Source organism: Myxocyprinus asiaticus, chromosome 33, assembly GCF_019703515.2.
Source record: "Myxocyprinus asiaticus isolate MX2 ecotype Aquarium Trade chromosome 33, UBuf_Myxa_2, whole genome shotgun sequence".
NCBI lineage: Eukaryota > Metazoa > Chordata > Actinopteri > Cypriniformes > Catostomidae > Myxocyprinus > Myxocyprinus asiaticus.
The window spans coordinates 20,261,590-20,276,408 of record NC_059376.1 but is presented as its reverse complement, the minus strand read 5'-3'; the positions used below and the strand labels follow the sequence as shown (position 1 = coordinate 20,276,408).

Genomic DNA, 14,819 nt, shown 5'->3' with positions numbered 1-14,819 from the left:
ACCTGTATAATGGAGAACTGGTATATTCCAAGTCTAGATAAATGTTTTTATGCAAAGAGGAACTTGACTATAAACTTGATTAATATGACTGATAAACGCCCCCCATTTGTAACCTAACACCCCCTCTCAACTAATTTGCTCTCAGCGCCCCCTGGCATCCTTTGAATGCCCCATTGAGAACTCCTGGCTTGGCGTATGCGTACAGTCAAACACGAGCCTTTCAAAGTATACTTCATATAAATGTGCATGCATGCTCAGGTGGTTGACTCATGCACGCTACGACTGCTTTGAGATCCTGGACTATGTCTCTTCAGTAGTTAAAACACATGCAGGTGTCTTTATATTCATTGAGACTTGATTTATACAAATGCAGGTATCTCCTGACCTCCTCACATACGCGCTCTTGACATTGTTGTTTCCACCTTCGTCTCCTGTTGTTTACCGGTGATTACATCTTCTACCACTTCTTCTGGACAGACACTGCGCAACTGTGAGTGTTACCACCTTGTGGACACACTAATTAGTGCAAATAGTTCCAGGCGCTTTAATAATTTCAGCACGTTCAGAGTACACGTGGTTAGATAAATCTGGCTGCGCACGTTCAGTGCTTGAGCTCAGTATTCGCGTCTTACCAAAGTACACTTTGGGCTTTAGGTTTCAGACACAGCCAGCAAAAAGGCATGCGACTTCTTATAAAAAGAACAAATTCCCTCTGACAGTGGAGCATTGGAAACAAATAAGGAGTTGTGTCTTGTTGTTGAAATAAGCATAGGCTGATTGCATGGGGTAAGCATGGGTCAAAAGTTGTTGTTTTTTTTTTTTTTTTGCAAGGTCCCTGGAAGGATTGTTTGCAGGCTCTGGAGGATGGCCACACTAACAGTGGCATGTACCTCGTGAAGCCTGAGAACACCAACAAGCTGATGCAGGTGTGGTGTGATCAAAAACAGGACCCTGGCGGCTGGACGGTCATCCAGAGAAGAATGGACGGATCTGTCAACTTTTTTAGAAACTGGGAGACATATAAGGTAAAGCAAAAATATAGCTTTGTTTCCTTATGGACCAGAGTGATCAGTTATGTATACTGTTATGCACTTTTATGACTTTTACAGGGTAGGAGAAAGAATGCATTAATCTCAGGAAGATTATTTTCTGAAGAAAATGTTCAATGTCTTTATATATTGTTATACATTCATGTGAAATCAATATTCACAGTCTATGATCTGTAGTGGAAAGAGCTGGTATGCCTCTTCTTTCTATGACAACTGTGGCAAATTCACCATGGAAGGGAATTTACATTAAAACCTTCTCAAGGTAACAAGCTGTTTACATTTTACCTTTGTTACTCTGTGTTACATGACCTATAACTATTGCTGACTGCTTCAGTTTAAGTCAGAAGTTTGCATACACTTAGGTTGAAGACATTAAAACCCATTAACCACTCTACAGAACTATAGCTTTGGCAAGTCATTTAGGACATCTACTTTGTGCATGACACTATAACACAATTCCAGTGGGTCAGAAGTTTACATACACTAAGTTAACTGTGCCTTTAAGCAGCTTGGAAAATGATGTAAAGCCTTTAGACAATTAGCCAGTTAGCTTCTGATAAGAAGTGTACTGAACTGGAGGTGTACCTGTGGATGTATTTTTAAGGCCTACCTTCAAACTCAGTGCCTCTTCGCTTGACATCATGGGAAAATCTCATGTGATGTACTCAAGATGGATGTGATGTACTCAAGATGGCGCAGAGTATGGCTGCTGCGTTGCGAGCTCCGACACAACATAGTAGTGTTTTGTTTGTTTTATTCACAATTCTTATGTTTCTTGTCTTGGATGTTGTCCGCCTTATTGTCTACGACAGACAAACACTTTTGGACATTGGTTCAGCAATTTCACACCGTAAACCGGACTTCAAATTCCTCAATGCCGACCCGCTGTTTACAAACACGCAAGCGGAGCCCTTTGTCTGAGCAGTCCGGACGCGGAAACGCAAAAGGGGAAACAGAGCCGGCGTTATCATCAGAGTAAGACGCCGTGCAAATCGACCCCCGCTACCCACTATTCTACTGGCAAATGTTCAGTCTCTGGATAACAAGCTCTGCGAGCTGAAAGCGCCGATCTCTTTCCAACGAGAGACGAGGGACTGCTGCATTATCTGCCTTACGGAAACTTGGATGTCTGCGGAGATTCCAGACTCTGCCATTGAACCCGCGGGGTTCTCCGTGCACCGAGTGGACAGAGCGAAAGACCTCTCAGGTAAAAGCAGAGGTGGTGGTGTATGTTTTATGATCAACAAATCCTGGTGTGATCAAAGGAACGTTCATTCTATCAAGTCTTTCTGCTCTCCTGATCTGGAATTCCTCATGCTTCTGTGTCGACAATTCTGGCTACCGAGGGAATTCACAGCGGTCATTATCACTGCTGTGTACATTCCCCCACAAGCCGACACAGACCGGGCAATCAAGGAACTGTATGGGAGTATAAGTGAGCAGGAAACCGCGCACCCTGAGGCCGCGTTCATTGTGACCGGGGACTTTAATAAAGCCAGTTTCAAATCAGTCGCACCAAAATACCACCAGCACATTAGTTTCAACACACGAGGGGACCGGGTTTTGGACCCTCCCCCGCCCACCATTTTGCAAATCGGACCACTCTTCCATTCTGCTTCTGCCAGCTTACAGGCAGAAACCGAAACAGGAAGCACCCGCCCTCAGAACGATCCAGTGCTGGTCGGACCAATCAGACTCTACGCTACAGGACTGTTTTGATCACACGGACTGGGAGATGTTCCGGTCCGCCCCTGATGACGACACCGAGCTTTACGCTGATAGCGTAATGTGTTTCATCAAAAAGTGTGTGGAGGACGTGGTTCCGACCAGAACAGTACGGATCTATCCGAACCAGAAACCATGGATAAATAACGATGTTCGCACGGCACTTAATGTGCGGACCTCCACTTTTAATTCCGGGAACACGGAGGAGCATAAACAAGCCAGTTATGCACTCAGAAAAACTATCAGAACAGCAAAATGCCAGTACAGGAACAAGATTGAAGGACAGTTTAACACCACCAACTCTAGAAGCATGTGGCAGGGAATTAACATCATCACGGACTTTAAAGGTAATAAAAACTCCGCCATGAACACCGCTGCCTCTCCCCCGTATGAGCTAAATACTTATTATGCTCGTTTTGAGGGAAATAACACCGCCCTCATGGAGAGAGCTCTCACGGCCGAAGCTACAGAGGTTAGTTCACTCTCCGTCTCTGTAGCGGATGTAACCCGATCCTTCTGACGGGTGAATATCCGCAAAGCCGCGGGTCCAGACGGCATTCCGGACCGCGTCATCAGAGCGTGCGCGAACTAGCTGGCTGGTGTTTTTACAGACATTTTCAACCTTTCCCTCTCTTTGTCTGTAGTCCCCACATGCTTTAAAATGTCCACCATTGTGCCTGTTCCAAAGCAATCCAAAATAACTTGCTTAAATGACTGGCGTCCTGTTGCTCTGACCCCCATCATCAGCAAATGCTTTGAGAGACTAATCAGAGATTACATCTGCTCTGTGCTGCCTCTCTCTCTTGACCCATTGCAGTTTGCTTACCGCAACAACTGCTCCACTGATGATGCCATTGCATCTACAATACACACTGCTCTCTCCCACCTGGAAAAAAAGAACACTTATGTGAGAATGATGTTTGTAGACTACAGCTCAGCATTCAACACCATAGTGCCCTCCAAGCTAGATGAGAAACTCCGGGCTCTGGGCTTAAACAGCTCGCTGTGCAGCTGGATCCTGGACTTCCTGTCAAGCAGACGCCAGGTGGTTAGAATAGACAGCAACATCTCCTCATCACTAACCCTCAACACTGGAGCCCCACAGGGCTGTGTTCTCAGCCCACTACTGTGTTCCCTGTACACACATGACTGTGTGGCAACACATAGCTCCAATGCCATCATTAAGTTTGCTGATGACACAACGGTGGTAGGTCTGATCACTGACAATGATGAAACAGCCTACAGAGAGGAGGTGCACACTCTGACACACTGGTGTCAGGAGCACAACCTCTCCCTCAATGTCAGCAAGACAAAGGAGCTTGTGGTGGACTTCAGAAAAGACAGAGAACACAGTCCCATCACCATCAATGGAGCACCAGTGGAGAGAGTCAGCAGCTTCAAGTTCCCCGGTGTCCACATCACTGAGGAACTCACATGGTCCATCCACACTGAAGTCGTTGTGAAGAAGGCTCATCAGCGCCTCTTCTTCCTGAGACGGCTGAGGAAGTTTGGAATGAACCGCCACATCCTCACATGGTTCTACACCTGCACTGTAGAGAGCATCCTGACTGGCTGCATCTCTGCCTGGTATGGCAATAGCACCGCCCACAACCGCAAAGCACTGCAAAGGGTGAGCTTCCCTCCCTCCAGGACATATATACCAGGCGGTGTGTGAAAAAAGCTCGGAGGATCATCAGAGACTCCAGCCACCCGAGCCATGGGCTGTTCTCACTGCTACCATCAGGCAGGCGGTATCGCAGCATCAGGACCCGCACCAGCCGACTTCATGATAGCTTCTTCCCCCAAGCAATCAGACTTTGGAACTCTTGATCTCCCACGATCAAAATACATCAGAACTGCACTTTATTACCCTTAATCTTATATCTCACACCGGACTGTCATAAACTATATTATTATTGTATTATATTCTCTTTTAACAACTTACTATCAACCGACAGCCTGAATGTCAATACAGTACAATACAACCTACTGTACATTCTATATATACTACTATAGATGCTTCTTTATATATTTTTTATTTTTATTGAATAATGTGTATCTATATAGTGCGTATTGTATAATGCACAGTGTATGTTATTATTTGTATATTGTTGTGTGTAATTATGTGTATATCAGACGTTTAAATTGTGCTGTGTTAATTTGATGTTATTGTAAATTGGTATATGTCTCATCACTGTCACGACTGCTATGTTGATCGGAACTGCACCCAAGAATTTCACACACCATTGCACTTGTGTATATGGCTGTGTGACAATAAAGTGATTTGATTTGATTTGATTTGATTTTGATTTGATTTGAAATCAAAAGAAATCAGCCAAGACCTCATAAAAAAATTGTGGACCTCCACAAGTCTGGTTCATCCTTGGGAGCAATTTCCAAACACCTGAAGGTATCACGTTCATCTGTACAAACAATAGTACACAAGTATAAACACCATGGGACCACTCAGCCATCATACCACTCAGGAAGGAGATGCATTCTGTCTCCTAGAGATGAACGTAGTTTGGTGCAAAAAGTGCAAATCAATCCCAGAACAACAGCAAAGGACCTTGTGCAGATGCTGGAGGAAACAGGTAGACAAGTATCTATATTCACAGTAAAATTAGTCCTATATCGACATAACCTGAAATGCTGCTCAGCAAGGAAGAAGCCAATGCTCCAAAACTGTCATAAAAAAATCAGACTACAGTTTGCAAGTGCACATGGAGCCAAAGATCTTACTTTTTGGAGAAATTTCCTCTGGTCTGATGAAACAAAAATTGAACTTTTTGGCCATAATGACCATCATTATGTTTGAAGGAAAAAGGTTGAGGCTTGCAAGACGAAGAACACCCTCCCAACCATGAAGCATGGGGGTGGCAGCATCATTTTGTGGGGGGTGCTTTGCTGCAGGAGGGACTGGTGCACTTCACAAAATAGATGGCATCATGAGGAAGGAAAATTATGTGGATAAATTGAAGCAACATCTCAAGACATCAGCCAGGAAGTTAAAGCTCAGTCGCAAATGAGTCTTCCAAATGGACAATGACCCCAAGCATACCTCCAAAGTTGTGGCAAAATGGCTTAAGGACAACAAAGTCAAGGTATTGGAGTGGCCATCACAAAGCCCTGACCTCAATCTGAACTGAAAAAACGTGTGCGAGCAAGGAGGCCTACAAACCTGACTCAGTTACACCAGTTCTGTCTGGAGGAATGGGCCAAAAGTCCAGCAACTTATCGTGAGAAGCTTGTGGAAGGCTACCCAAAACATTTGACCCAAGTTAAACAATTTAAAGGCAATGGAACCAAATACTAACAAAGTGTATGTAAACTTCTGACCCACTGGGAATGTGATGAAAGAAATAAAAGCTGAAATAAATAATTCTCTCTACTATTATTCTGACATTTCACATTCTTAAAGTAGTGATCCTAACTGACCTAAGAAAGGGAAAGTTTTCTACCATTAAATGTCAGATATTGTGAAAAACTGAGTTTAAATGTATTTGGCTAAGGTGTGTGTAAACTTCTAACTTGAATTGTAAGCTGAACGGAAGGTAGTCAACATAGAGACCCTTGCACTTAAAGAGATTTAATGAGGAACATATGCCAAGCAGAAACTACCACAATGCACCAAAATGCCTCAATGCAAATGGGAAACTTACGAAATTATACTCTTTACATTAAAGGTGCAGTATGTAAGATTCAGAAACCCTTGTTATTAATGACACCTGTGGCCATTAAGTGAACTGCAGCCAGCTACCTGTTGCTCGTGCTCGTGCACACAATCCATTGGGATGCGAGTGAGCAAGCGAGCATCGACTAAACAATGACGTAATGTACAAAGAGGCTGAACGTAATTCACCGACATCTTGCTGACAGATGAGGATAATTATCATTATTATCATAATTAAATGATAATTATAACATAATTAAAATGTCACAGTTATTATTGTTTTACTATAAACTTTGAGACTGCATATTATATTTGACTCTCCAGTGCTGGAACAGGGCTAAAACAAAGTGTGGATATAGGTCTGGCTATGTGAGACTGTAGTTTGAAGTAATCACTTTTCTTTGCATGATACATTGACTGCATTTATACGTTGGCGTTAGCTAGCTAGCCAGTTTTATCAACAGCTGTTAGCTAAATTTGGTGGATGATGACAGTAGCTGTTTATAAAAGAATCTGTACATTATAAATATGTTGACACAATTCAGTATTGATGTGATTCCATCACAATTGTCATTTTGATATATCGATGCGCTATTGTTTTATAATATTAGATTGTATATATTTTCTGTATAACCAAGTTACGTTACACTAATAAATGGGTCTTTTTGCATTATTTTGAACATTGTCTAGCATTCATTTCATGTGTTATTGTAGTTTACCTTGCTGAATAATTACAGATTAACATGGTTTATGTCAGTTACTGTGAATCAGCATACCTGGCTTCATATTTGAAAGTTACGAAGCAAGGTAGCTTGCAATTCATCAGCGTTTAGCAGGCAAGATCAAATTAGCTAAAATTACACAGATCAATCCTTATAGCAATATATTTCACATGCTTTGAAGTTATGTAAGCTTACCTGTCCAATAAGAAGAACGCCAATTCAGGGTTGGTTTTGATCCCCAAAACTGAACGAAGGTCCCTCCAGGAATCAAATGCCCTGCTGATGTTCACTCTACTCAGAATTTGTGTAGGAGTTGGTGTTGTGCTGGGAGTCGGCCGTTTGCTGGATTCCATCGCTAAGATAACGTTACCTACTGTTGCAGTTTGTTGTCGCTGTTGAATAGAGGAAGAGAGGCAAGGCACTGAGGCAAATCTCTCAGAAGCACGCATAAATGTCACATCCTTTGGATTTTCCTTGCAAAACGACCCGATCCCTTCACATGAAAATCAGTCTACAGGCTTTAATAGGCAACCTAGGAAGTCCGGGAAGGGCTGATTTTTTAAGTTGCATTACAAGATGTTCACACACTGGCAAAACAAAAAAGGCAAATATTACATGAAAATTGTTACATATTGCACCTTTAACTTGATTTACAGTATATGCTTAATATTTATGTAAGGTGTATACTTATACTGTAGATAAAACAAAAATGTTCTACAGCCTACCTTTCAAGTATCCAGATTTCAAGGGAGTTTAATTATTCTCTACACAAGTATTTCAGAGGTAAAAAAAGGGTTTTCTTCATCTGAAAAGTAAAAATCACTGCAAAGTAAGTTGACTGTATACAAAAGGATGAAAAGAGAATTTGACAAGGCTTCATTTGAATCTTTGCCAAGTTAAATACAAGAAGGTTACAAGTTCAATTACAAGTGTTCCATGAGCTGAGAAAGCTGCCTATTGATGCAAAGAATGTGCTGCCTAATGAGAGGCCAACCAATAAAAAAATAAAAAAGAGACAGAGAGAGAGAGAGAGAGAGAGAGAGAGAGAGAAGAGGGGATGGGGGTGAACCAGAAAATGTCAATAACATCTAAGAAACCCTATACTAAATGGCAATTTTTCAGTCATAAAAACAACAAAATAATGTAGACTAAGTAATGTAGACTAAGATAAATGTTTTACTTGGTCCATCAAGTCTTTAACGGCAGGCCCTCCTCTGTTTTATTGCAGCAAGGTTTTGGAAACATAGATGGAGAATACTGGCTGGGTCTGGAAAACATTTATTGGCTAACCAACCAGGGGACCTATAAGCTGCTGGTCACCTTGGAGGACTGGTCTGGTCGCAAGACATTTGCAGAGTATGCAAGTTTCCGCCTGGAGCCTGAGATGGATTTCTATAGGCTGAGAGTGGGCCATTACCATGGCAATGCCGGTGACTCTCTAACTTGGCACAACGGGAAGCAGTTCACCACTCTAGACCGGGACCATGACATGTACACAGGTACAGACCCCTATCAACTGTTCAAATACAGATACATTTTAAATATTATTTTATATATTATATAATTTTTTATAACTTTGATAAATACTATTTATTTTATTATTACAGATATTATTATATTGTCCTTAACAGGTTTTGCTTCAGGACACAGATTTAACATTTTAAACCAAGTGGTAACCCAACACCAAAAGTCTCAAAATAATTATATATTAAAAATAAAAATACAAAAAAAATCTCCTTAAATTTAAAAAAAATACTGTTAAATAATTTAAATGAACAAGGATGATTAGGAAAACTGACAATTTTGTAAATGCATAAACATTTCCTCTTTGAAAATGAAAATAACTTAGCTGGAACCAAGATATATTCGCGCCGGGGAAGGTATTCTTTTCCCCATGGAGAAAAGGACACCGCGGTGACCACATCCTGCCGAAGGGAGGTTAACATGTGGAGAACACATCACATGGACTTACCAACCAGGAAGTACCACACATGGAAAGAGTCCCACGGTAGGTCCTACCTGGAAGGGAGGAGCTCTACAAGTGCAGCGACTGGTGGCAGAGCAGAGCTCTGCCCAAGGGAAGACACAGGTTTACCATCAGGAAAACTGTACCATTGAAAACACCTCATATGGGATTACCGACAGGGAACCACCACATATGGAGCACCTATCCCAAGTACAGGGGCTGACCTGACAGGGCATACTTCATGAGTACTGGGCCTGGCATCTAATTCCTCCGCTGAATTCGCCTGCCGCAGGGTACTGGGGTAGGAAAAACAACCAGGGTTCACCGGTCCAGGAAACTCATGTTGACGAAAAAGCGCACGTTATCCCATCAGAGAGGGTAAAGGCGCTGAGTGCAAGCGGTACACCCAGCCAGCTGCCCGCATATTTACCTGTTCATACCCACTAACACATGGGATGAAACTGGCTCAACCCGGAGATTGTAAAATCTCGCAAAGGTATTGGGTGTTGCCCAGCCTGCTGCTCTACAGATGTCTGTTAGAGAGGCACCGTTTTCCAAGGCCCAGGAGGATGCCACACTCCTAGTGGAGTGTGCTCATACTCCCAGGGGGCATGGCGTGCCCTAGGCCTGGTATGCCAAAGCGATGGCATCCACGATCCAGTGGGCAATCCTCTGTTTGGAGACAGCCTTCCCCTTCTGCTGTCCCCCAAAACAGACAAAGAGCTGCTCAGAGCATCTAAAGCTCTCTGTGCTGTCCAAGTAAACATGCAAGGTGCGTACCGGACACAGCAACGACAAAGCTGGGTCTGTCTCCTCCCAGGGCAGCACTTGCAAGTTCACCACTTGAACCCTAAAAGGGTAGTGGGAACCTTGGGCACATAGCCGGGCCGGGGTCTCAGGATTACATGAAAGTATGCCAGACCGAATTCTAGGCACGTATCTCCGACAGAGAACGCCTGCAGGTCCCCAACCCTCTTGATGGAAGTGAGCACAGTCAGGAGGGCCATCTTCAATGAGAGGGCTTTTAGCTCGACTGACTCCAAGGGATCAACCGGGGCTCTCTGTAGGCCCAGCAAGACTACAGATAGGTCCCACGAGGGAATGAGGCACGGCCTAGGAGGATTCAACCTCCTGGCACCACAAAGGAACCTGAAGATCAGGTCGTGCTTCCCCAAGGACTTACTGTCTACCGCATCATGGTGTGCCGCTATGGCGGCCACATACACTTTTAAGGTGGAGGGGGACAGCTGGCCCTCTAACCTCTCCTGCAGGAAGGAAAGCACCGGCTTGACTGTGCATCTCTTTGGGTCTTCACCTCGGGAAGAACAACAATTTGCGAACAGACACCACTTCAAGGCATACAGCTGCCTCACGGAGGGACCTCTGGCCTGAGTGATAGTGTCTACCACCTCCAGTGGTAGCCCACTTAGGTCTACTGCATCCCATCCAGGGGCAAGACATGGAGGTTCCAGAGGTCTGGGCGTGGGTGCCAAATCATGCCCCATCCCTAAGAAAGGAGGTCCTTCCCTTAGGGGAATTTGCCAGGGAGGGGCTGTCGCGAGGAGCATGAGCTCCGAGAACCAAGTCTGTGTGGGCCAGTACGGTGCCACCAACACGACTTGTTCTTCGTCCACCCTGACTTTGCACAGAGTCTGTGCAATCAGGCTCACTGGGGGAACCACATATTTGCGCAGGCCCTGGGGCCAGCTGTGTGCCAACGCGTCTGTGCCAAGTGGGGCCTCGGTCAGGGAGTACCATAGCGGGCAGTAGGAGGATTCCTGGGAAGCAAACAGGTCTACCTGTGCTTCGCCAAATTGACTCCAAATTAGCTGGACCACCTGGGGGTGGAGTCTCCACTCTCCTCTGAGCGTCACCTGTCACGACAGCATATCTGCTGCATGACTGAGTTCACCTGGGATGTGAGTGGCCCGTAATGACTTCAGTCACTTCTGACTCCAAAGGAGGAGATGACAGGCGAGTTGCGACATGCGACGTGAGCGTAAACTGCCTTGGCGATATATATATGCTACCATCGCCATGTTGTTCGTCCAGACTAACATGTGCTTGCCCTGGATCAATGGCCAAAACCTCTGCAGAGCCAGCAATACTGCCAGCAACTCGAGGCAATTGATATGCCAACACAGTCGAGGTCCTGTCCAGGAGCCTGAGGCTGCGTGCCCGTTGCAAACAGCACCCCAGCCTGACTTGGATGCATCTGTTGTGACAACAGCATGCCTGGACACTTGTTCTAGGGGAACCCCTGCCCGTAGAAATACAAGGTCCGTCCAAGGGCTGAACGTGCGGCAACAGATTGGCATGATAGCCACGCAATGCGTACTGTGGCGACATGCCCATCTCAGGACTCGAGTCTAAAGCCAGTGCTGAAGTTGTCTCATATGCATCAACCCGAGTGGCGTAACTGCCACTGGGGACGTCATATGCCCCAGGAGCCTTTGAAATTGTTTCAGTGGGACCGCTGTTCTTCCCTTGAATGACTTAATGCAATTCAGCACCGACTGAGCGCACTCGCTCATGAGGTGCGCTAACATAGTGACTGAGTCCAACTCCATCCTGAGAAAAGAGATGCTGTGCACCGGGGAGAGCTTGCTCTTTTCCCAGTTGAACTGAAGCCCCAATTGGCTGAGGTCTCTGAGCACCAGGTCCCTGTGCACACACATTAAATCTCGAGAGTGAGCAAGAATCAGCCAGTCGTCGAGATAATTGAGGATGCGGATGCCCACTTCCTTTAGTGGGGCAAGGGCTACCTCTACGACCTTTGTGAAGACACGAGGTGACAGGGAGAGACCGAAGGGGAGGACCTTGTACTGGTTTGCCTGAACCTCGAAGGCAAACCGAAGAAACGGTCTGTGACGAGGCAAAATCAAGACATGAATGTATGTGTCCTTCAGGTCTACTGCTGCGAACCAATCTTGATGCCGGACGCATGACAGAATGCATTTCTGCATCAGCATTTTGAATGGGAGCTTGTGCAGGGCCTGATTCAAAGCTCACAGGTCTAAGATTGGCCGCAACCCACTGCCTTTTTTCAGTACGATGAAGTAGGGGCTGTAAAACCCCTTCTTCATCTCAGCTGGAGGGACAGGCTCTATCGCGTCCTTCTCTAGAAGGACTGTGATTTCCGCACGCAGAACAATGGCGTCCTTGCCTGCTACCGAGGTAAAACGGACGCCATTGAACCTGGGCGGTTGCCTGGCGAACTGAATCGCATAGCCGAGTCGGATCGTCCTGATGAGCCAGCGCGACGGGTTGGAGAGCGCTAACCACACCTCCAGACACCGTGCAAGGGGCACCAAGGGGACAATCATGCTTGACATACCTGCGGATGATGAGAGAGATGTTAGAGCACTTACCTCGCGCCGCATACCAACCATAGGATCGGTCTGTGATGGGAGAGGAGGCTGGGTGTCCTCATGGTGTGTCGCATATGCCTGATCCTGGATATGTGAATGTCGCAGCTGGGTGTGCGAAGGCGGAGGACTCGCATCCACAATGCCCTTGCTGCGAGTGTTCAGTGTACGGCTGTCGTGACAACGACATCTGCGATGAGCAGGCGGGGTACGGGACCTCGGCTGCCTGTAGATGGTGGAGGAATCACACCGGGGCAGGATGTGCTGGATTGCCTCCATCTGCTGGGCAAAATCCTCGACAGTGTAGCACTGTAAGCCTTGGCCATCAAGGACGAAGTGTACTTACAGGCCCTGGACAGGAGCCTAGGATGATTCCACCAGGTGGCGGAGTTTTGCGGGCACAGGTACCCCCTGGCTGCCCTTCCACCGAGGGTTGTGAGAGCGGAAGATCCCATGAAACGGGACTGGGCAGTAAAAGGTGCCCGCTACGACTTCTTGAGCTCCTCATGCACCTCTGGGAAGAAAGGAACTGGGGCAGAGCATGGCTGTGTGATGCTCTAAGCCCAGGAACCTTGTGCATGTAAGCAGAAGGACCAGGACGGGGAGCAGCTGGAGTGGCTTTCTCTCTGTGAAAGAAAGCCGCGATCTCAACATTGCCATGGTCATGTTCTTGCAGTGAGAACATGAGTCATCCACGAACGCTGTCTCAGCATGACTATGGCCGATACACGTGAGACAGGGATCGTGGCCGTCAAAGGAAGAGAGATAACGACCGCACCCAGGAACTGCACATAAACAGAAAGGCATCTTTAAAAAGTGCTTACTCTTTTAGAGAAAATAAACTCTTTTAGTGTGGCTGCTGAAGCACCCAGGGGCGTTCTCTGCACTTATCTGTGCGAGAAGGGTGAACCAACTGTAAATGTGCCGTATATCCAACAGCCTTTTAAACACTCGTAGAGGTGAATGGAACGCTTGTGGATTAGCTTTCAACACTGATCGCTCCAAAGAACAAACCTGAATGAGTAAATGCAAGCCGGCTTTTATACCTGTATGTCCGGGGGAGTGGCATGCAAATTCCACTTGCCAATTTTCATTGGCCTTTTCTCAAATATCAGAGGTGATTGGGGCTCCCAAGTCCGACCCCTAGTGTCACTACATCGACACAACGTCGAGTGAGTGACAGATAGGGAACTGTGATTTACCCATGAAACCATACTTAAAGCTGCACTATGTAACTTTGTTTAAAGGACATTTTCTGTCAAAAGAATAAAACTGTGACTAAAATTAACTATCGGACAGTCGGGACTGCTGAGAGGATTATTGGTGCCCCTCCAAGAACTGTACGTCTCCAGAGTGAGGAAACATACAGGTAAAATCACTCTGGACCCCTCACACCCTGCCCACTCCCTCTTTGAACTGTTGCCCTCTGGCCAGCGAGCCGCTACAGAGCACTGAGTGCCAGGACATCAAGGCAACAGTTTTTACCCATTTTCCACATGAACAATTAAACTGCCTCAGGACTCCCCCATAGTGCAATAATGTATATCTCATGTACATATGTATTTCACATATTTAATTCAATAACTGTACATACCCCTACCTTGCACACACATTACCACTTGCACATGTACATACACCATTCTGTTATATGTCCTATTGTTTGTATTTCTATGTATACTCTTACCTTGTTCTATATTCTGTGTCTCACTGTAATGTTCTGTGTGCACTTGTTTCTCCTATCACCAAAAAAAAGAAAATCCTTGTGTATGTGAGAACACTTAGCAATAAAGCTCATTCTGATTCTGATTCTGATTCTAATAACACTGTAAACTATAATCAATAATGTGCAATAATGGGGATAAAATATACTTTATTAAACATGAAAATAATATGTACAAGAAGTCAATTTCAGAAGTCATCCGTATTAGTAAACATCCACAAACACAGTAACTTCCCCTTACAACGGATCACAATCGGTAAACACATGGGTAATGTTCAATTCATAAAAGCATGACAACCCAACCAGACAACATACTGTATACAATTCCAAGCATTATAAAGGTAAACAACTTCGCCAAACGATAACAGATAAATATCCATCCAGAATGCAGTGATGACATCCGGAACTGTGTGATTGTGACTGACTGAACTGAACAGCGTCCTCAGCCAGAACACGTAACAGCCGGCACTCCATTTCTATGTTTACGGACATGACATCATGATGCAAAGAGGAACGACATAAGCCAGCGATTTCGTGCCAAATCTGACTCGACAGCTCAAAATACAAATAATGTTTATAGGCTTACCTAAATGAAT

At 45.3% G+C, this 14,819-nt stretch overlaps 1 protein-coding gene and 1 pseudogene across 1 annotated transcript in view; one reads left to right on the top strand and one right to left on the bottom strand.

The window, feature by feature from the left end:
• The window catches only part of LOC127424601 (ras-specific guanine nucleotide-releasing factor RalGPS1-like), a 176,305-nt pseudogene that overhangs the window by 84,617 nt on the left and 76,869 nt on the right, over positions 1 to 14,819 (bottom strand).
• Positions 1 to 14,819, top strand: part of LOC127424140 (angiopoietin-related protein 2-like) — a 46,176-nt gene that overhangs the window by 29,938 nt on the left and 1,419 nt on the right. The window contains exons 3-4 of the mRNA XM_051669066.1: positions 832 to 1,025; positions 8,398 to 8,668. Coding sequence (XP_051525026.1) covers positions 832 to 1,025; positions 8,398 to 8,668 — 465 coding nt within the window. The remainder of the gene's footprint in view (positions 1 to 831; positions 1,026 to 8,397; positions 8,669 to 14,819) is intronic.